At 44.0% G+C, this 22,140-nt stretch overlaps 1 protein-coding gene across 10 annotated transcripts in view; it reads right to left on the bottom strand.

Annotated features, from left to right (window-relative positions):
• SYNDIG1 (synapse differentiation inducing 1) overlaps positions 1–22,140 on the bottom strand; it is a 188,279-nt gene that overhangs the window by 49,317 nt on the left and 116,822 nt on the right. Inside the window, exons 4-5 of one of the 10 annotated variants that reach the window (XM_009216672.4) lie at positions 5,152–5,216; positions 3,519–3,765 (exon numbers count right to left, since the gene is read on the bottom strand). The exons of 8 other annotated variants lie outside the window; for them this stretch is intronic. In XM_009216672.4, coding sequence (XP_009214936.1) covers positions 5,169–5,216 — 48 coding nt within the window. In that variant the 3' untranslated portion in view covers positions 3,519–3,765; positions 5,152–5,168. Of the gene's footprint in view, positions 1–3,518; positions 5,217–22,140 lie in introns of those variants that run through there. One more of the 10 variants, XM_009216671.4, reaches the window with a different exon arrangement.

Here is a 22,140-nt window from a genome sequence, read left to right as displayed (position 1 = left end):
GGGTCAGGAGCTTGGTTCTGGAAGGGTGCTAAAGGAGCTGTAAGAGAGCACAACCTGGGGTCGGAAGATCCAGGCTGAACCCAGGTCTTGCCCATCACCCCCTTTAAGGATTTCAGGTGGGTGGTGGGGTTCTCTGATTATCAGAGTCCCTGTTTCCTGCAACACTGGGGCAACACCCCTCCCTGGGTCCATTTCATTTCACACGGGTGTTGGGGTGTGAGGATCTTTAGAAGACCATCACACAAGGAAAGGCAAGCTATTAGGGTGGACAAAACGCTGTGTGGACCAATTACATGGATGTTCAAATATTAGCAAGGAAGCTGCCTAACCTACTTAAGATACTAACGTCTTTAAGAATTTCAATAAACATGTACAAATTGGTTGTTAATTTCAAATATTAGCTTTCACTTATTAAAGTAGGCCCCTGAAATAACTCCTTTGAAACATAAACTTGTTAATTGCAAGGTAACAGAAGTGCTTGAAGGCAATAATGCTGCTTTAAAATATTTGACAAGTCAGACGTTTGAGAACATTTCCCCACACCTGGTCCAAACTACAAGGTATTGTTAAGTTCTGTTCATTTCATTCTCCACTCACCAATTACATTAATTTATGCATATAAACATTCTAAGTATAGCCTAAGCATTTAAATAGGCGAAGCAGGACTTCTCCTTGACAACAATTTGTCAATAATTAGCACTTTAATAGTATTTGTATTTTATTTATACCCTGACAACTTCCAAAAAGGATCTGTGTGGAGGGTTAGCTCATTCCTCCCATGTGATTCCCTCTCCCCCTCCTTCCCTCCCCCTCTCTCCCTCCCTCTCTCACTGCCTCCCTCCCTTCCTTCCTTCCTTCTTTTGATTTTCCTAGCCCCAGTTTCTAAGATCTAATTTAATATATTGCTGTGATCACTCCAGAGTCTTAAATTAGCAACTTTAGGTTAGTTCCCCTCAGATTCTGTTTTCACTGGAGAGTGGGAGGTTTGGGGAAAGTGCTCTGATGAACCAGTTCCCTTTATTCTTGGTTGTTGCCTCCCTACTTCACTCTTTACAACAACCAGTCAAACAAACAAACAAAACAGTATATTTATTATATTCCTTTACCAAACCACAGATTACATGAATACTAAAAAGTCTAATCATGCACATTAATATCTCAGAGTGAGGCTGGGTGCAGTGGCTCATGCCTATAATCCCAGCACTTTGGGAGGCTGAGGTGGGAGGATCATTTAAGCCCAAGAGTTCAAGACCAGCCTGAGCAACAGAGTGAGGCCCCATATCTACAAAAAAATTTAAAAATTAGCCAGGTGTGGTGGGCATGGTGGTGTGTGCCTATGGTCCCAGCTACTTGGGAGGCTGAGGCAGGAGGATCAATTGAGCCCCGGAGGTCAAGGCTGCTATGAGCCGTGATAGTGCCATTGCATTCTAACCTGGGCAACAGAGAGAGATACTGTCAAAAAAAAGAAAAGATCTGAGAGTGATGTCCAACCCTGCTGGCGATCAGGGTGCTCTCCATGGTCTGCCTCACCCAGCACTGGTAACAGCCTCTCTCCCCTACCCGGGAGGCACCATGGCCTCTCCATTCATGTTATCCCCCAAAGCCCTAGATTACCATCCTCTTCTATCTCCAGACACTAAGAATTCAGGTTCCAAATCCCATTTATGCCATTTACGCCCTTGTCCTTTGGGTGTCATGATTTAAGCTGGGAATGTTCCTTAAAGTCCCAACTGTAGCTGGAGAAGAGCTGCAGGGGCACTCCGTCAGTCTAGAAGGGCTCTGGGAGACGCCTCAGGAGCTGGTTCTGTGTGGGCTGAGCAGGAGTTCCCGGCACAAGGTCAGGAGGGCAAGCATGAAGGGAGAACCTCTGTGTCGAGGTGTCGAGGCAGGGGGTGCGGGTGGCTTTAGGATCCTCAATGGGGGACACAGGAAGCTCGGGGTCTGGCTAGGCACAATGGGTACGCTGAGGGCAAATTCTCCCCCAGTCCTAGCTCCATGCTGGGGTCCATGGGCATGTCTGTGTCATGGAAGGCTGATGGTGAGGCCAGCAAGGAGACTGCACCAGGCCTGGGCATGCAGCTCTGTCCAGGGAGATGGCAGGACAGGGAGCGGCTGTCCAGGTGCGGATGGTGCTGTCTCTCTGATTTGCAGAGTAAGCTTGCTTGCTCCCATACAGCACACACAGCAGCTGTCAGCCTCACCACATCTTGTCTTATCTTATCTCAGAGGCCCTGGGATAGGGAGTAACTTGGCCAGGATCACATAGCTGGGACTGGCCGTCACCAGGATGCTTTCAAACTTCCAACCCCAAGCACCCAGACCCTTTATCTAAGTAACAGGGAGGTCTGATATCTTCCAGGTTGCCTTGGAGGTGGGCAGTCTAGCCAAGCATTGGGAGGGTCTGCTCTGACACCCTGCCTTCACCCCATCCCATGGTGCCATCTCCCAGAGACGCAATCTCCTCATCCATAAAGCATTCCTTCCCATTTCATCACTGTTGTGGAGGCACGCATGTGACAGAGCTCATGAAGCACTCAGCATGGTGCCTGGCACATGGAAAAGCTCAGGATGTGACAGCCTGTGGTTGAGATGGGCACGCAGGATGTGTCCCGTTGTTGGGGTGGATACCCTCTGGGGTTTGTCCCTGCTCCTGAGTGGCTGGCAGTGATGTGTCTAGATCCAGGAGCCTCCCAGACCCTGAGTTCTTGACTCCTGCAACCATTTGTTTATGGACCACCAAGAGCCGGAACCTTTCATGCACACTTTTTGAAGATGAAGAGCTGTTATAATTCTATGCTGGGACCGAGGGGGAATATTTCTGAGTTAAGATATATTTAGAAACATATCTAAGGTTGACTTTCCTTTAAGCCTTTTCTCCTAGCTTTTGAATTCTGTTAAGTTACTGGGAAATAAAATTAATCTTTTGCAGGTTAATGAAAGGTTGTGCCAAGATCAGTTTTAAGTCCTGCTGCCAAAGCCATTCTTTAGTCTGATGGCTTGGCATGTCACGTGTCATGAATAATAGCGCAGGCTGCTTTCTTCTACTGCTTTAAGACAAAGGCACAAGGATGTTTATGTCAACAGGGACCATCACAAATATTCCCAAGTAGACTCAGGACTCAGGGGCATGTGATGTCTGTCCTGGCACCAAAGGGTTAAGCCCTGTCCAAAAATTAAAGGCACCTTCCCAGCCCTTTCAGCTAAGGTCAGACTGTTCCTATCTAAATAAAAAAGATGAATTATTTGGAGAAAAGAAAAGTCTTGGGTGGCCTCCGTGCTCCTAAGTGGTGACGAGGATTAATGAAGAATTTGCAGAAAGAATCGGCCTTTCTCATGAAAGGCACACAGTGGTGGCAGGTTGAATTTTTTGCCTCTAACCACGCAGACCCTTAGAGAACTTGATACATAAACTATGTGATATTCCCTGGGGCAATATTTTTCTTGCTCTTGCCATTAAGTGGCTATGTCCCTGTCAGCACAGCTATGCAATGGAACTGGATATGTCAAGAACACTCTCATTAAGACATGCAATTACAGGAAGCAGTGCAGGGTTTGGTGCTCCCTGTATTTTATTTTAGAACACCTGAATTACAGTATTATCCCATTCTCGGGGATCACACGTGACAGTAACAAGAGGGCTCTGGCCAGATTCGCTATGATTCTTGAACTTAGAATACTCAAGGGAGACCAGCACCATGGGCTAAAACCGAACAGCAGAGCCACACTGCATGAGGAGGGGCCTGGGAGAGGCACCTGGCCCATTTCCTGTGGAGGAAGTGGAAGCTTGTGGGTAGAAGGCCTCCAGGTAGAGGCTGAGGAAGGGCTCCTGGAGGGGTGGCATGGGAGGACAGGCCATGAAAGGTTGGGGTGGCAAGTGCACACCAGGGTACGGAAGGCAGGAGAGAGTGGGAGAGGGAGGGTGTGGCCCTGCCGAGACCCTGTGGGCAGGATGGTCCTGCTGTGGGTAGGAGGGGGGTGCTGGAAGTAGAGCCCTAAGCCCCTAAGCTGAGTTGTGAGAGCCACCAACCTCCAGCAAAGGTGCTCTGAGTGAGCTCTGCAGAGCATCAGGAACCGCTGAAGCCTGGGCTGGAGACAGGCACCAGCTTACCCGCCTTAGGAGCATTAACTTGGGGACTTTGGCTGACACAAGAGAAAAGGGAGGTACGAAAACAGGGTGGTGAACTGGAAGAACAATCTAATGGTTCCAAAAAGTGGCAGGCCATGAGAACCAGACTAGAGTAAAGGGACAGCAGACAGGAATGGAGAGGCCAGGAGCCTTCGTAGAGAGAGAATGCTTGGGATTCACAACCTGGAGAATGTGGTGAGGCGAGGGGAGGGAGCTGTGGGCCGTGGTTTGGAGCCCTGGATGTGGGCAGACAGTAGTTCCAGCAGCAGAAATAAGGCGAACACTCAGAGGCAACATCCTGAGCATCGCGCGGTTCAGCTAGGGGAGCAGATTTGAGAGAATCTGCCAGGAAGCGTGCCTGGGAGCTGGCTGAAGACAGAAGATGCCCCTCTGACTACGGAAATAAGATGCCAGTTCAACTCATTTCCTGTCATTGCAGCAGGGCAAAGCCCTCAAAGAAGACGCAGCCCTTCTTGACAAGGCAAAGGCGCCCAGAGTGGCCTGGCTTCCTCCTGTGGACCCATCTCCCTCTCCCTGGGCAGCACCAAAGCACAGCTCTGGGCAAAGAACACTTACATGCACCTGGGCAAATACACAGTGCCTGGGCCAGGCAGGGAGAAGGTCAGGTGGCTTCGTGAAGGGCTCTGCCTCCCTCCAGACTCATCAGCTCATCAGCCAATTTGGGGCAACTCCCTTTCTCGAGATTCAACTTTCATGCATAATAAATTGTGCCCTGCTGAGAGTGTTACTTGCAAGATACCTTTCCAATTACCTAAAATCCAGCTTAAGGACCAGAACAATCAGGCAATGCATAAATCTGAGCTTCCTTTGTGGGTGGTGTGCGTGACTCAGGAGCCCTGCTGTGGAATCAGAGATGGGGATAGTACATTCATTCTGGCTGGTTAGCACTCGGCCCCACTGTGTGCACAGCTTCATGCATAAACATGCTTCCGAGTGCCCACGGCGGGTGATTCGGAATCGTTGCATGGACACAGGTGGCTCTGGAATGAAGAATCGCCACTTACCATATCCTTTTTGGTTCTCACACCCCGTATGACATCCCCAAAGGAATGCAAAGCATTCTATACACCTATGAAGAGCAGGGCAAAATTTTTCAAAATTATCACAGGAATGCAGAGAATCATTTTAAAACTGGGCTTGGAGAGCCTCAAGATACCCTGTCTGTCCACCCACCAGTGTCAGTCTAAAATTAGCTGGGTGAGAGCTGCAATTTCCATGTTTTCACCTGTGTTTAGGATTCCTGGCAGGCAGCACCACAAAGTATTGCCCACCTGTTCTTTGTGTTTTCTGTGCCTGAAAACCTTTCCAGGGTGGCCTGGAAGCTCCTGTGCTTTTCCTTTTGACCAAAAAGAGATGATCAGAGGCACCACGTGGTGGTAGTGGTGGGTAGTGTTGCACGTGGGATGGACCTGGGAGCATAGGGAAGGGGCAAAGAGGATAATGGCAGAATGGGGGAAATGGGGAAGCCTTGGGGTGCAGACATGTGTGGAAAACACAAGCTCAGACTGGGTGGAGTGGGCTCTTGACGGGTGATACTGTCCAGATAGAGGTCAGGCCTTGCACGGTGAGCTGAGATACGAATGTTCAAGTGGCCCCAAACCATGGAGCTTCTGGAGAGTCAGTTGTGCTGGTGACGTGGTTATAAACTCATTCTTCCAATTTCCTACACTCTAGTGCAGGGCCGGCTCTCAAAGGCACCTCTCTCGGCCTATCTGTTTTGCTATTTCCAAGTCCCCTGAGCAGTCAGCAGTCCTGTTGCATCATCATTTATTTCCGAATTCACCGAGGCATCCATCCCTTCCAGCTCCCAGCAGAGTCCGGGGGCTCACCATCCTCTGCTCCTGTGTGTGCTTGAGTGCTGCCACAATGCAAAGCTTCCAGGGACATACATATAGACTGATACAAGTGAATGCTGCAGCTGTGCTTCAGAGACCCTTTACTACTTTATACACAGTCTAGACAGGTTAAAAATAAAGAGTGCCCCGTCTAAAAGGAAGGACAGAAAAAGAAAAGCAAAGGGCATCCCACATCCGCCTTCCACGTCAAAGCACAAGATCGAGGTAATTTTTTCAGCTCTAAATTGGGCATTTGCTATGCTCTCTGTCTGGGATTCTTATAACTCCCTAAGCACCAGAAAATGCTAAAGCTAAGCAAAGAGGCAAGGAAAGGGGGACAATGCCGAGAACTGCTACCTCCAGAGTCATGAAGCATGGGTCCTGTCCTCTTGCTATGCCATTCTTTTACAGCAGAGGTGTAGATGGTAATGTGATGAGCAACTTTAAAATGCCCATGACACTGAGATGAACCTAAAATAGCCCTGAATTCCCATGAGAATCTATAATGTGCTGATCAACCAATGACTCATTTGTCACTCCTCATGTGAATCTATAGGTTTGGCTTGCACCAACATATGGACACACAAAATTACTGTCCTCCACACAAAGTACTACTGTATGCTGTTTTTCTGAACATCACCTAATCTTAGCTTTAATTCTAGAGTGCAAGGGTTAGCCAAGAGAACTGAGCTTATGTTATCAATATCATTCACATGATTCCCTCCATCTACATTTCTCAGCCCCATCCTTACTGATGGGCATCGGGCGGTCTGAGAGGTACTTATTGCCTTATTTGTGGCTGAAAGCTTTCCCTTACCAACAGGAAAGGTAGTTTCAGTCACTTTTTAATTATTGTCTCATCTATGAGATCAGCATACATAATACCTCGTGTATTCCTCCCGAGTATTTTGCTATGTGCACACGTTTCATGTTCCTGTGTGCAGAGGTCTGGACACAGGGGTCCTGCAGTGCTGTCACTTGAAGTGGGTCAGTTGGTGGGTGATGGATTGTCACCTTTAAGATTTTATTGGAGGGGCGCGGTGACTCACGCCTGTAATCCCAGCACTTTGGGAGGCCGAGGTGGGCAAATCACCTGAGCTCAGGAGTTTGAGAACAGCCTGGCCAACATGGTGAAACCCCATCTCTACTAAAAGTACTAAAATTAGCTGGGCACGATGGCAGGCGCCTGTAGTCCCAACTACTCAGGAGGCTGAGGCAGGAGAATCGCTTGAACACAGGAGGCAAGTGAGCTGAGATCACGCTACTGCATTCCAGCCTGGGCGACAGAACAAGACTGTCTCAAAGAAAAAAAAATACTTAGAAGATAATATTGCCAAAATTTAAAATAATTTCTGCATTATTTGTCGCGGGTTTATATTCTAGAAAGCATTGATAGATCATACCTTTATAATTAAAATATCTTTTCTTAGGTATACAACTGGAAGGACACACTAAAATTCAGCATTGGAGACTACGGGGTTTAGCTGCCAAAGATGTTTTGAATGTGCTCTAACATCTTGTTTCATAAGAAGATCTCATCCTGGAAAAGTCTGTAAAATAGATTTCTGTATAAACCTGTATTTTAAATATACTCGAAGTAAATTGCAAGACATTATGTTAATACGTTAATGTTACCTTCGGGTATTTGTGATGCACATAACTGCCCTTGACTTAACCATTGTAAATATTGGGAGTTTCAAAAGATTAGGTTTTCATCAAATGGAGTATACCTAAAAAGTCTACAAAAAGGGAAGAAAGTAATTAATAGAAGGTTCTCCAGCTGTGGCCAACTCAAGTCCCAGTGTGCCAGTGAGAGAGCAGTTGGGCTTCCCTGTCCCCACAGCTGCCTGTGAATTTCAGCCCTTGAAGCAGGGAGAGGTGGAGCCCCAGGCCATCTCTACTGTGAGTGTGGCCCATGGTGACTGTCTCGCTCTTGAGGAGAAAAAGTCACAGCCAGGCAGCAGGAGGGGCGAACATTCGTCATGGGCCAAGGCTCTTCCTAGCCCCGCTTTCCACTCCAGCAGCCCGGGTGAATCAGGCATTGAGGACAGCCCTTTGGCCAGAACCACGGTGCCCAACTGGGACTCTCATCAGCCCGAATGAGGTGGAGTTTTCTTTCTTTTCTTTTCCTTTTTTTTTTTTTTTTTTTTAGACGGAGTCTGGCTGTTTCCCAGGCTGGAGTGCAGTGGCATGATCGTGGCTTATTGCAACCTCTGCCTCCTGGGTTCAAGCAATTCTCCTGCCTCAGCCCCCACTAGTAGCTGCAATTACAGGTGCGCACCACCACGCCCAGCTAATTTTTATATTTTTAGTAGAGATAGGGTTTCGCCATGTTGGCCAGGCTGGTCTCGAACTTCTGACCTCAGGTGATTCAACTGCCTCAGCCTCCCAGAGTGCTGGGATTACAGGCATGAGATACAGTGCCCGGCCAAGGTTCAAAAAGAACTTTCACCAGGTCATCAGTGGCAAACAAAGCCCAAATGAGTGGAAAGAGGTTCGTTCATATAACACATGATTCTTGAAAACTCCTTATTTCCAACTCCCTATGGACAGTACTGCCTAAACTGCCCAGGGCAGCTTCAAAACGAAGATCCCAGAATCATCCTCCAAACACTGCTCCTTCTCCTGCTCGTCTGTGTCCACTTTCCAAGTCAGCATCCAGGGGAAAGCATTCTGACGAACACAGGAGCACACGATCTTCTGCTGACTGCAATCCTCTTGCTTGGCAGCCCCTGGCCCCCGCTGATCCTGCATGCTCCCCTACGTCACCCCAGGGGTGGGCATGTGTGCTGCGCTCTGCCCACCTGTAGCACAGGGTCTAAACTCCGGATCTCTACTTCCAGAAAACCCTTAGAGTAAGGATTAACTGGGCTACAGTAAGTTTCCTAAATCTATTCGAGGTAGCATCTGGATGGACATTTCTAATTCAGATTTGTTCTCTTTTCCTAGTAACTTTTTCAATAATATAATAGTCAATTATATAATAACCCAAGGTTTTACCTTAAAATGCAATTCGTACTTTTGATTTAGCATGAGGTCAACAGAACCTAAGATTTGAGGACAAAGTGAAATCTGGGGTAATTGTCTGCTAGATATCTATTAGAATTCAGTGAAATAGTTTCCCAGAGACAATTGTTCACGAGTTGTCGCTCACGGCAAGAGGGGTCAGTCCTCAACCATCAGCTATTTAGGAGGCAGGGACATTCCAGTAACCACAGCCTCATAGCCACATCCCCTGACACAGGTGGAGCTTCGAGACCTGGCTTGAGGCCATTTGAGGACAGCACTGGCTGCCCACATGGCTGTGCTGGAGACACTTGTAATGATGCTCCAGTACCTTTGAGATCAGCCAGCACATTGTTGGATTGTCCCAGCCTCTGACCAGGTTGGCCTGGCAGTCACAGAAATGGCCACAGATAGTGACCAGAAGCCAAGGGACACCACACAAAACCATAATTCTGTAGGACCTGCACAGAAGACCTCAATCTTAAAAGAGATGCAAAAGAAACGTGTGAACAGCTTTGCTGTTGGAGGCATGCTAAATTCTAAAAGCTTCAGGTACATCATTTAAAGAAAAATGATCATATGTGGGAAATGTAATTGGAGGTGAGCCCTGAGTCCAAAAGAAAGAGTGCACAGCTTACATTGTAATGCATTGCGATGTCAACCCTGGATCCCACACATCACAGGTTTGCAGACTCTGCCCTTGGACAATCAGCATGCATATTTTCTCTGCTACAGACAAATAATCACAAAATCAAGATGCTAATTACCAAGACAATGCATCACCTATCAGTGGAAAAAAACATCTATCCAATCCACTGCAAGGAGCAAAGCAGACATGATGTATTTGTTCATTTACACATCAAAACAAGTTAAAATCAGTAACTAACTGCAGCATGGATTCCAGAGGAAAAAAATAGATAAGAAACCTGATTTGTCTTGGCTGCACCAGATCATTAATATTTATATGGAATTCTTTAAATCCAGAAGTTGCAAAACAGCTCTCAGAAGCTACAATCAGCATATTAAATACGCATACTGAGACAGAGATACAGACTGGGGGAGGGAGAGAGAGAGGAAAGATGCTACTTGACTGCTTAACTGCCCTCACACATTTCCCTGATACAAGTTAAAATAAACCCATGCGGTAATATTGGAGCCATCCTCTAGCAATGTTTTTCAATGCATTTGTCTGCAAAGTCAGTGTTATACTTGTGTCTGGCTGGGCTCTTATAGCCCTCATTGCAACCTTCGTTTACATGTCACTCACCCAGGGAGGCAGATGTGGGCCCACTGCAAACTCTTCCCACCCATCTGTCCCTGGGTAGCATTTTCTTTCTGTGTGGCTCCATCACTCCTGCTTGGTTGAGACGCCCTTTGTCAGGACTTTCTCCTGGACCCCAGCACAGGTTTCATGTCTTTACCCAGATGCCCCCCGACTACCTGCCCATGACCTTGGATGCCCTGCGACTCTCAAGGGAAAACTTGGCTCTTGTGCTGATTCTGAATCTACCAGAGCCTAACAGACGCATTCATTAGATGGGATTCAATTTACTTTAAATTTGGGGACGTTAAAAAATAAGGAACTTAAGGATAAAAGTGGAATCTGGCGGGGTGCATGGAACATTATCCCAGAGTCACTGGAAAGGAGTCCCGATCCAGACCTCAAGAGAGGATTCTTGGACCTCGTGCCAGAAAGAATTCGAGGTGGGTCCATAGAGTAAAGTGAAAGCAAGTTTATTAAGAAAGTAAAGGAATAAAAGAACGGCTACTCCACAGGCAGAGCAGCCCCAAGGGAGGGCTGCTGGTTGGCTCTTTTTATGCTTATTTCTTGATTGTATGCTAAACAAAGGGTGGATTTTTCATGATTTTTCTGGGAAAAGGGTGAGCAATTCCCAGAACTGAGGGTCCCCCCGCTTTTTGGACCATATAGGGTAACTTCCTGACATTGCCATGGCATTGTAAACTGTCATGGCGCTGGTGGGAGTGTCTTTTAGCATATAATGAGCAGTGAGGAAGACCAGAGGTCACTTTCATTGCTATCTTGGTTTTGGTGGGTTTTGGCTGGCTTCTTTACTGCATCTGTTTATCAGCAAGGTCTTTATGACCTGTATCTTGTGCCAACCTCCTGTCTCATCCTGTGACTTAGAATGCCTAACCTGGGAATGCAGCCCAGCAGGTCTCAGCGATACCTTAACCAGCCCCTGTTCAAGATGGAGTCACTCTGGTTCAAATGCCTCTGACACCCACACTTATGCATGATTATGAACAGCACCATCGAGGTGTGGAATCCGTGGAGCTCCAGTTCCACACAATGCACATGTTCTAAGCACACAACTTTGAAGAAAAAAAAAAAAAAAAGAATAATAGACATTTCAAAAGAGGTCTGCCTTTGTGACAGGGTTTAGAGAGAACATGAAAATGTTGTTCACTTTGGTAAGATAAGTGATTAGAAAGATGGATAGGTGACAGCTTCTGAGAACACCCGGGGCATTTTGTTTCAGACGTTTGGGAAAGTCCCAGTTCATTTATTGTGTCAGGCAAAGGTTGACTGTGACTGTGCTCCTGGTTGGGGGCAATTGAAGGGAGGAGAACGAACTCCCCTGGCCTTCCTCCAGATATTCTTCTCCACATCTGTCTGTAGGAGCAGGTATCCACTGTGACCCCACAGTGCCTGACGAATGTCTCTGCTCATTTCCTTGTGAAGAAAATTCTTCTGGGCTAAGGATGGGTTGTTTTCCAAACACACCATTTCTATACGCTGCTTTCTGACAACTCCTCCTGATGGTCTACTCCACTCTCAATGCAATGCTTCCTCGCTAAGAATGCCCTGTCAGTGGACAGACCCTGCTTTGCACTCAGGGCTTTTGGCCCTCCACTGCCATCCCAGGCCTGTGTCCAGGTCTCCCTTCTGCTGCATACAGCTGAAGTCCTGCGATTTACTTCCTCCCTGAGGCCGTGTCCTACTCAGGGCACCTCTGTCATTATTGTGTCCATCTACCGTGCAGGAACAAGCCAGAAAGACCAGGGAATTAACACTTCTTGTGAACAGCTCTCATCTATGGGCACCTCCAGCCCTCACCTCCCTGCTCAGTGGCAGAGCTTGGAGGACTAAGAATGAAGCTTCCCCCAGAAGTCCCCATGGGTTAGGGAAACTTGTCTACAGTCCTGCCAAAGGCATGTGCTCACAGGATTTGGCAGCATGATTTGATCTTAGCCACAATCTCTCCCAACTCTGGACACTCTTTGGTAATGCTGCATTCATAAACCACATGGTTCATTTTTATGAAATGACCAAGCAGAACACAGGTGTGCACATCTTTGCGTCAGACACAAACACAACCGGCATTTAAGTGAGCATCTACAATGTGGCAGATTCCACGCCCAGTGGCTCTTTGTAGCATTTAAATAAAGATTGTTTCTTCATTTGCATTGGAGTGAGCTGTGTGGGCTTCTTCCCATGTCCTTACACTCCTCATTAGCCTTGATAGCATTGTGTTGGTTACTCATGCAGTGCAAAGAGCCAGTTCGAATTTCAGTTAGTACCAGAAGAAATGGGAATTCAAGTGACAGATAATCTAGGTCCGTAAACCAAGCTTCCAATTTTGTAGTCAAAAATATTGCTGTTATAAAAAATAATATATTATCTGTACAAACAACTAAGGAAACAGAAATGTAGATTTCTGCTTCTAATAATGCCAGACTGGTAACCCTTCTACAGAAGACAGCTAAAACACATTAAAGAAACATCAAAGAAAATATTTTGTAAAGCATTAAAGAGATAAGATGAGGGATTATTCGGTCAAGACCAGAGAGAGGACAATAATTCAGAAGGGTGGACCAGTCATATGAGGACACACATGCCCTAGGGATGTTTGCTGACCATAAGAGGTGTCTGAGAGGGTGAGTTTTGGGTTACTTTGTGAGATGGTGGGAATCCAAGTGGGGGTTCAGAGCCCAGCAAAGAGGGAGATCCTGTAAACCAGCCATAGGATGGAGCACCAAAGAGCTAAGCTGTGGGAGAAAAGGTGAAATGAAAGTATACCAGCCCCTCATGGGCTACAGCCCAGCTCTGCTTTACCTCAGAGCTTGAGTGTGGACTAAGATGGTCTTGAATTTTTTGTGCCCTATGTCCTGGAAAAAAGCAAAGAAATAACCTATCCGAAGAAAGGTGTCATCTTCCTAATCTTCAAAATATTACTATGAATACTTTGTCAAAAATAATGAGCAGCATAAAATCAGTAACATCTGAGAAAATATACCATGAGTGAAGAACAAGGAAAAACAACAAACATCCAGACTCACAGGTATCATAATGATCAGGCATAGACTAAAATACCTCTGCTTACTATGTTCCAGGAAATAAAACAAAACTTGGAAGTGTTGGCAGGTGACTGAAACATACAAGAAGGGTTGTAGGTGATCTGAAAAAGAAGACACATGGGAATTATAGAACTGGAAAATAAAAAAAAAACCAATATTATAACTCAGCGAATGGGTTTGGCAGGAGTTGAGACACAACTACAGAGGAAACTGTGGAGCAGAATTCTATACCCAATGAACATACCTGCAAGAATAAATGTGATAAAAAGATATTTCTAACGACATAAAACAGAGAGTGTTTACCAGAAGAAAAGCCATTCTAAAGGAAATTCTAAAGGATGTTCTTTAGGCAGAAGGGTATCATTCAAGCTGGACAATAAAAAATTTAGGAAGAAATGAGGAGCAAAGTAGTGGAATATAAGGATTTCTACAGTTAAATATCACCAGTGTAAAACAATAACATTGTCATTTTGAAGTATTTCTTTCTGTCTGTCCATCCATCCCTAGAAAAGATAATCTTCTCTTTAGTTCTTAAAGTCCAAATTCATATTTTAAAAATATTATTAAAATTGATTATTTTGATGAAACTGACAAAATCCTAGAAAAATATAACTTGCCATAACTGATACAAGAAACAACAGAAAGCCTAATCAGAGATATCAATATTAAAGAAAGTAAATCACTAATTTAAAATCTTCCTATGATGAGAAGTCCAAGCTCAAAGAGCTCCACCAATAACTGCCACCAAAGATTTGAAAAATAGATAATTTCAGTTTAAATAAATGTTCAGAGAACAGAAAAAGGGAACTCTTCACAACCGGAGTAACATTGGTATGAAAACTTAATGAAATTACCAAAGGATAATACACATCAATCTCTCTCATGAACAGAAACACAAAAATGTTAAGCAAAACAGAAGCAAAAAATTCAGCAACATATACAAATTATGATCAATTAGGGTTTATTTTAGGAATGCAAGGTTGGTTTAACATTTCAAATCAGTCAATGTAATTTAATTAGTAGATTAAAGGCAAATATTCATATAATTGTTTTTTATTTATGCAAAATGCCTTTGGTAAATTCAACATCCATTAATGATTTAAAAATTAGTTATCTAAAGATCCTACTTAACAGTGAAATGTTGGAAATTTTTCTGTTGAGAGCAGAGACAAGATAAGAGTGCCACTCAGATGCAATGTGACTTTTGCAAGTACAATAAGGAAAGATGAAGACATGGGCTGGGCGTGGAGGCTCACACCTGTAATCCCAGTACTTTGGGAGGCCAAGGCAGGCAGATAGCCTGAGGTCAGGAGTTCAAGACCAGCCTGGCCAACATGGTGAAACCCTGTCTCTAAGAATATAAAAATTAGCTGGTTGTGGTGGCGGGCACCTGTAATCCCAGCTACTCAGGAGGCTGAGATAGGAAAATTGCTTGAACCTGGGAGGCGGAGGTTGCAGTGAGCCGAGATCATGCCATCGCACCATTGCACTCTGGTCTAGGTGACAAGAGCAAAATTCCATCTCAAAAAAAGTAAAAAATAAAAAATAAACTAAAGAAAGATGAAGACATGAAGGTTGAGGAACTCAATCTTAGGTGGTAAAATAATAAAAATGTGCAAGAAAAGTGTGTCCTGTGGAGGTCATTCTAGTGGTCACTGGGTGGGGAGGAAGGAGAGCAGTAAGGAGGAAGGATGGCTGGAAGGTGCCAGTCCTTCTACCCTGGGGGTCCCAGGGACATTCCTGACCTGGGTGATGGTGACTTGGCCACTTGCTTTAAAATAATTTGTTAAGCTGTACAATTATGCTTCTATTCTGACTGTTATTTTCAAACTAGGAAAGGTTTGACAATCCCATTCACATTAATGGTGCTAAAACAAAAAAATAAATAAACACAAAGACACATGCAGGAAGGAAGAGAAAAACCAACCACTGCCTACAGATGGAGTGATTTTCTTCCAGTCTCTTTTTCTTTTTCCTAACTTTCAAAAATGTGTAATAATATATTGCATATGTGGAAAGCTCATTTTTTTGTGATGAAGACATATGAAATAAATCACTTGATTCTTCTGACAAATGACTGTATACTGTAGCATAACTTTTAAAAAATTTGTACAAATGTATGAGATACCTGTGAAATTGTGTTAGATGTATACAATGTGTAGTGATCAAGTCAGGGTATTTAAGGTGTCATCTTCTGAATATAATACAGTTTTGTTTAACTATAGTCACCCTACACTGTTATCAACCATTGAATGCATTCCTTTCACGTAACTGTACATTTGTACCCTGTAACCCACCTCTCTTCACCCTCCTCCAGCTACTCACCCTTCCCAGTCTCTATTATCTATCTTTCCACTCTCTGCCTCCATGTGATCAGACTTTTTAGTTCTTATGTTTATAAGTGAGAGCAGGTAGTATTTGCCTTTTTGTGCCCAAATAATCTCCAGTTCCACCCATGATGCTGAAAATGGCATTATTCCATTCTTTGTTATGGCCAAATCGTATTCCATTGTGTATCTATACAACATTTTCTTTATCCATTTGTCCACTGATGGGCACTTGGGTTGATTCCATATTTTTGCCATTGTGAACAGTGCTGCAATAACTATGAGAGTGTAGGTATTTATTTGATATAATTATTTCTTTTTCTTTGGGTAGATACCCAGTAGTGGAATTGCTAGGTCAAAGGTATTCTATTTTTAATTTTTTGAGAAATCTCCATACTGCTTTCTATAGTGGTTCTACTAGTTTGCATTCTTACTAACAGTGTATAAGAGTTCCCATTTCTCTGCATACTTAGCAACATCTGTTATTTTGTCTTTTTAATAACAGCCATTCTGACTGGGGTAAGATGATGACATCTCATTGTGATTTTGATTTGCATTTTTCTGATGATTTGTGGTGTTCAGCATTTTTTCATACATCTGTTAGCAGTTTGTCTTATTTTGAGAAATCTATACAAATCCTTTGCCCACTTTTTAATGGGATTATTTGTAGCATTTTCTTCCTGTTGTTTGAATTTCTTGTATATTCTGGATATTATCCCTTGTGAGATGTATAGTTTGCAAATATTTCTTCCATTTTGCAAGGTGTCTCTTTATTGATTATTTCTTTTGCTGTGCAGAAGCTTTTTTGTTTAATTAAGTCCTGTTTGTCTATTTTTATTTTGGTTGCCTGTGCTTTTGAGGTCCTAGCCATTAATTTTTCGCCTAGACCAATATCTAGGAGAGATTTCCCTAGGTTTTTGTTAGTAGTTTTATAGTTTTTGGTCTTACGTTTAAGTATTAAACTCATTGTGAGTTTATTTTAGCATATGATGAAAGATAAAGGTCTACATAGTGTATATTTTAAAATCACAAAACTGACCCTTTGTTGATGGGATAAGTGGAGAATAACTGATAAGACATAATTAAAAAATGTTTCCATGGGAAAAGTAGTAAACCAAAACCAAGCAGTGTTAAACTGAAAAGCAAATGAGGTCATGAATGAGATTGGACTAGAATCTGTAGGAGCCAATCCTGAGCACCTAGAGGTGCTTGTGGATTTCCTCACAGTTTCACCTACTGTGGGCCCCAGTCCTGGCATGCAGCCAACCTGCTGTGTGATCCTGAACACCTTAAACAACCTTGCTGGGCGCTGACTTCCTCACTTGCTAGGTACAATAGAATGTGCCTATTTCAGGATTCTCTTGAAGATGAAATAAAAGTCACTGTAAACTTTCTGTGAAACAGTGGTTCTGGGCATATGTGAAAGGTTTTAAAACAGCACAGACCCTGATTTGTACAGACCTGGATTCCAATTTGTAAATTTTATCGTCTGTAAAATGGTGATAATACTAGTATTAATTTCACGGGGCTGCTGTGGGAATTAGGTGCAATTGTGCATCTAAAGCACTTTGCCCTTGCTGCCATTCTTGTTTCGTGAGTGTGTGGCAGCAAGCCCTCCACTCCATACCCTGCACAGTGCCTGTCTGCAGCAGCACAGTTCTTGGCTCAACAGAGAACTAGAACTATGGCCAGGGAAGATTTGCTGTTGACACCCAAGCAGGTCCCTGCTGTACTCAAAACAGGGCTGTCCTGGTGAGAATTACCCTCTTTAATGTGGGTTTGAATTTGGCTAACACAGGTTGCACTCTGAAAAACAGACTGATGTCAGCTTATTACATAACCCAAATTGTCATTTGATGTGAGGTGGTGTGGACCAGAATGCACCTCTATGCTGCAGTTTTGACCTCCTTGAGTCCTAGGAGGAAAGGCAGTCTTCTATGCTTTCTGCATCCTCAATCTCCTGTAGTCCCTTTTGGATTGATTCATTGGCCATCGACTGGACATCTGCCATGTTCGCATGTTTAGTCTCATTGGATTCAAAGGATATCACTGGTCACAAAGCATCCTCCTTGCTCAGACATTTGCAGCCTGTGCAGATGGTAAAGGGGGGCACAACCTTTGCTGCTGGGACGCAAAGAGCCTCTGAATGCTGAGGAGAGGGAAATGTAGTACCCTGGGTGTGCTGGGCACCAAAGGCTACAGAGGGGCTAAGGTGCTCCTCTGATTCTTGCATGCTGAGGTGACTCTCAGTTGGCGCTTTTGCTTCCAGAGGGAGAAATAGCAGACTCACCTCCTGTGTCTCAGTGTCCCTCAGCCTTGCTGTCTCTCAGGCTCACAAATTGTTTGCTCTGCCCTGGCCTTTCCAATGGCTAACTTTATGCAGGCCACATCAGTCCACTGCCTGGGGTCTCTGGCTCTTCCCACCACCACCAGCTTGATGAACTCCAGCCCAGGCTCCCAGATTCTGGCCTCCACAGCAGCTCTGGAGGAAGCACGGTCTGGAACTTGTTCGTGTAGGGAGGTTCATTCCCAGTGGGGCAGACTTTAACACTGGGAGCTACACTGCTACTTCCCTCTCCAGTTGCCCTCTGCTGTCTCAGTAAAGCCTACCCAGAGACCTGCTAAGAAGCAGAGGCCAGAGGGGAAGGCACTACCCTATGTTACCCCACCTCCTTCCACACCTCCTTTCCATTTCCCTCATGTTCACTGGTCTGGAATCGCACTTCCAGATAAGGCCACAGAACTCCAACCTTGCTGCAGGTTCTGTGTTCTAGGGAGCCCAGTTGAGTTGATGGACTCAGCTATTTATGTCCAAGGCTCACCACACTGAGTGCATCACATAGCTGTCATGTTAGGGATCTCAGAGCCTCCAGGAAACACAGTGGCCAGAATTCAAGCCCTGATCCACCACAGACTCACCCAGTGGGTCTGTGTAAATGCAGCCACCTCCCAGCCTTAGCATCCCTTCCAGAACAAGAAAAAAAGTGGAAGAAATGCTGTACTCTTTAACATCTTTAGCTCTTTGGAAAACAGACACAAGATGGGATAAGGCAGCCAATGGGGAAACAAACTGTGTCCTGAAATTAATTAGAGCAAGAACAAGGGAAAGTACATACAGCCATTTCCATAGCACAAAGCCAGAATCTCTTCTGCACTCTCTATTTCTTCCCTCCCAAACTGCACTTTTATGTGCAGACAAATGGACAATGGACATCCGTTATCTGTCTCCTGGGGAGAGCTGCTGGGACAGTTCTTCCAAATGTGTTCTAGAAGAGGACCATGGAAAAGGACATGAGGTGAAAGGAGGAGGAGGGAATTCAAAGAGAAATCTGTTCATGGACTCCCAGTGGAGGACAGGGTCAGACGGCCTCCAGCACACCCAGGGTACTGCATTCCCCGCTCCTCAGCACTCAGAGGCTTTTTGTGTCCCAGCAGCAAGGGTTGTGCCCCCTTTTACCATCTGCACAGGTTGCAAATGCCTGAGCAAGGAGGATGCTTTGTGACCAGTGATATCCTTTGAATCCAATGAGACTAAACATGCGAACATGGCAGGTGTCCAGTCGATGGCCAATGAATCAATCTGAATGGGACTGGGGGAGATTGAGGATGCAGAGCTTATATGTCCCAGCACTGACTGCTCAAGAATTCTGAGTGCAACGGAAGGGCTCCAAGCGGGGTGAGGATGAGAAACAACCTGTAGGTAAAACACCATGAGTGAGGAGTGTAAGCAAAGGTTTGGAGGCCAGGCCCGGTGGCTCACACCTGTAATTCCAGCAGTTTGGCAGGCCGAGGCGGTCGGATCACTTGAGGTCAAGAGTTCGAGACTACCCTAGCCAACATGGCGAAACTCTATCTCTACTAAAAATACAAAAATTAGCCAGGCATGGTGGCGGGCGCCTGTAGTCCCAGCTACTTGGGAGGCTGAGACAATAGAATTGCTTGAACCCGGGAGATGGAGGTTGCAGTGAGCCGAGATCACGCCACTGTACTCCAGCCTGGGTGACAGAGTGAGACTCCAGCTCAAAAGAAAAAAAAGGTTTAGAGACTTCACATTTAATTATCTCTTAAATGAGTAATTGGCAAAATAAACACATAAATACACATTAAAAATTGGAATTGTTTTTAAAAAATCAACATAAAGAAAATCACTCAAAACCATACACTTATATGGAAATTAAGCAATCTGCTCCTGAATGACTTTTGGGTAAACAATAAAATTAGGGCAGAAATCAAGGAATTCTTTGAAACTAATGAGAACAAAGATACAATATATCAGAATCTCTGGGACACAGCTAAAGCAGCGGGAAGCTTCCCCCACCTAAAGAGGGAAGTTTATGGTGCTAAATGCCCACATCAAAAAGTTAGATCTCAAGTTAACAACTTAACATTACACCTAGAGGAACTAGAGAAACAAGAGCACACCAACCCCAAAGCTAACAGAAGACAAGAAGTAAGCAGAATCAGAGGTGAACTGAAGAAAACTGAGGAGTGAAAAACCATACAAGAGATAAACAAATCCAGAAGTTTGTTCTTTGAAAGAATAAATAAGCTTGATAGACAACTAGCTAGACTAATGAAGAATAAAAGAGAGAAGATCCAAATAAACACAATCATAAATACAAAAATCCTCAGAGACTACCAGGAACACTTCTATGCACACCATCTGTAACACTTAGAAGAAATGGATACATTTCTGCAAACACAACATCTCCCAAGATTGAACCACGAAGAAATTGAACACCTGAAAAGGCCAATAATAAGTTCCAGAATTGAATCAGAAATAGAAAGCCTACCAACCAGAAAAAGCCCAGGACCACATGGCTTCACAGCCGAATTCCACCAGATGTATAAAGAAGAGCTGGTATCATTCCTACTGAAACAATTTCAAAAAAGTTGAGGAGGAGGGACTTCTACCTAACACATCCTATGAGATCAGTATCATCCTGATGCCAAAACCTGGCAAAGACTTAACAGAAAAAGAAAACTTCAGGCCAATATACTAAATAAACATAGATGTAAAAATTTTCAGCAAAAACCAGAAGCACATCAAAAAGCTAATCCATCACAATCAAGTGGGTTTTATCCCTGGGATGCAAGGTTGGTTCAACATATGCAAACAAATAAATGTAATTCATTACATAAAGGGAAATAAAAACAAAAACCACATGATCATCTCAATAGATGCAGAAAAGGCTTTTGATAAAATTCAGCATCCTTTCATGTTAAAAACCATTAATAAACTAGGCATTGAAGGAGCATACTCAACATAATAAGAGCCATTTATCACAAACCCAAAGCCAATTTCATACTGAATGGCAAAAGTTGGAAGCAATCCCTTTGAGAACCGGAACAAGACAAGGACGTCCACTCTCACCACTCCTGTTTGACAAAGTACTGGAAGTCCTAGCCAGAACTATCAGTCAAGAGAAAGAAATAAAAGGCATCCAAATAGAAAGAGAAGTGAAAAACTATCTCTGTTGGCAGATAATATGATTCTATACCTAGAAAACCCCATAATTTCTACCTGAAAGCTCCTAGATCTGATAAACAACTTCAGCAAAGTTGTGCAAAAATCAGTAGCATTCCTATATACCAACAACACCCAAGATTCACGAAAGCAATTCCATTCACAATAGCCACAAATGGAATAAAATACTTAGGAATACAGCTAACAGGGAGGTGAAAGATCTCTACAATGAGAATTATAAAATGCTGCTCAAAGAAATCAGAGATGACACAATCAACCAAAAAAATATTTCCTGCTCATGGATAGGAAGAATCAGTATTGTTAAACTGGCTATACTCTCTAAAGCACTTGAAGATCTAGCGCTATTCCTGTCAAGTTACCAATGACATTTTTCACAGAATCAGAAAAAAGTTATTTTATAACTCATGTGGAACCAAAAAAGAGCTCAAATAGCCAAGGCAATCCTAAGTGGAAAGAATAAAGCTGGAGGCATCATGTTACCTGACTTCAGACCATATTAGAAGGCTGCAATAACCAAAACAGCATGGTACTAGCACAAAAACAGACATATAGACCAATGAAACAGAATAGAGAACCCAGAAATAAAGCCATACACCTGATCTTTGACAAAGTCGACAACAACAAGCAATGGAAGAAGAACTCGCTATTCAATAAATAGTGATAAGATAACTGGCTAGTCATATGCAGAAAGTTGAAGCTGTATCCCTTCCTTACACTATATACACAAATGAATTCAAGATGGAGTAAAGACTGAAATGTGAAATCTACAATTATAAAAACCCTGGAAGATAACCTAGGAAATAGCATCCTGGACATAGGCCTTGGCAAAGATTTCACAGTGGAGACATCAAAAGCAATAGAAACAAAACCAAAAATTGATAAACTGTACCAATCAAACTAAACAGCTTCTGCACAGCAAAAGAAATGTTCAACAGAGTAAACAAACAACCTACGGAATAGGAGAAAATATTTGCAAACTATTCATCCAACAAAGGTCTAATATCCAGAATCCATAAA

This window comes from Papio anubis, chromosome 16, assembly GCF_008728515.1.
Source record: "Papio anubis isolate 15944 chromosome 16, Panubis1.0, whole genome shotgun sequence".
Taxonomy (NCBI): Eukaryota; Metazoa; Chordata; class Mammalia; order Primates; family Cercopithecidae; genus Papio; species Papio anubis.
Note: the sequence above shows the minus strand (reverse complement) of the source record. Positions and strands in the feature narration are given on the sequence as shown.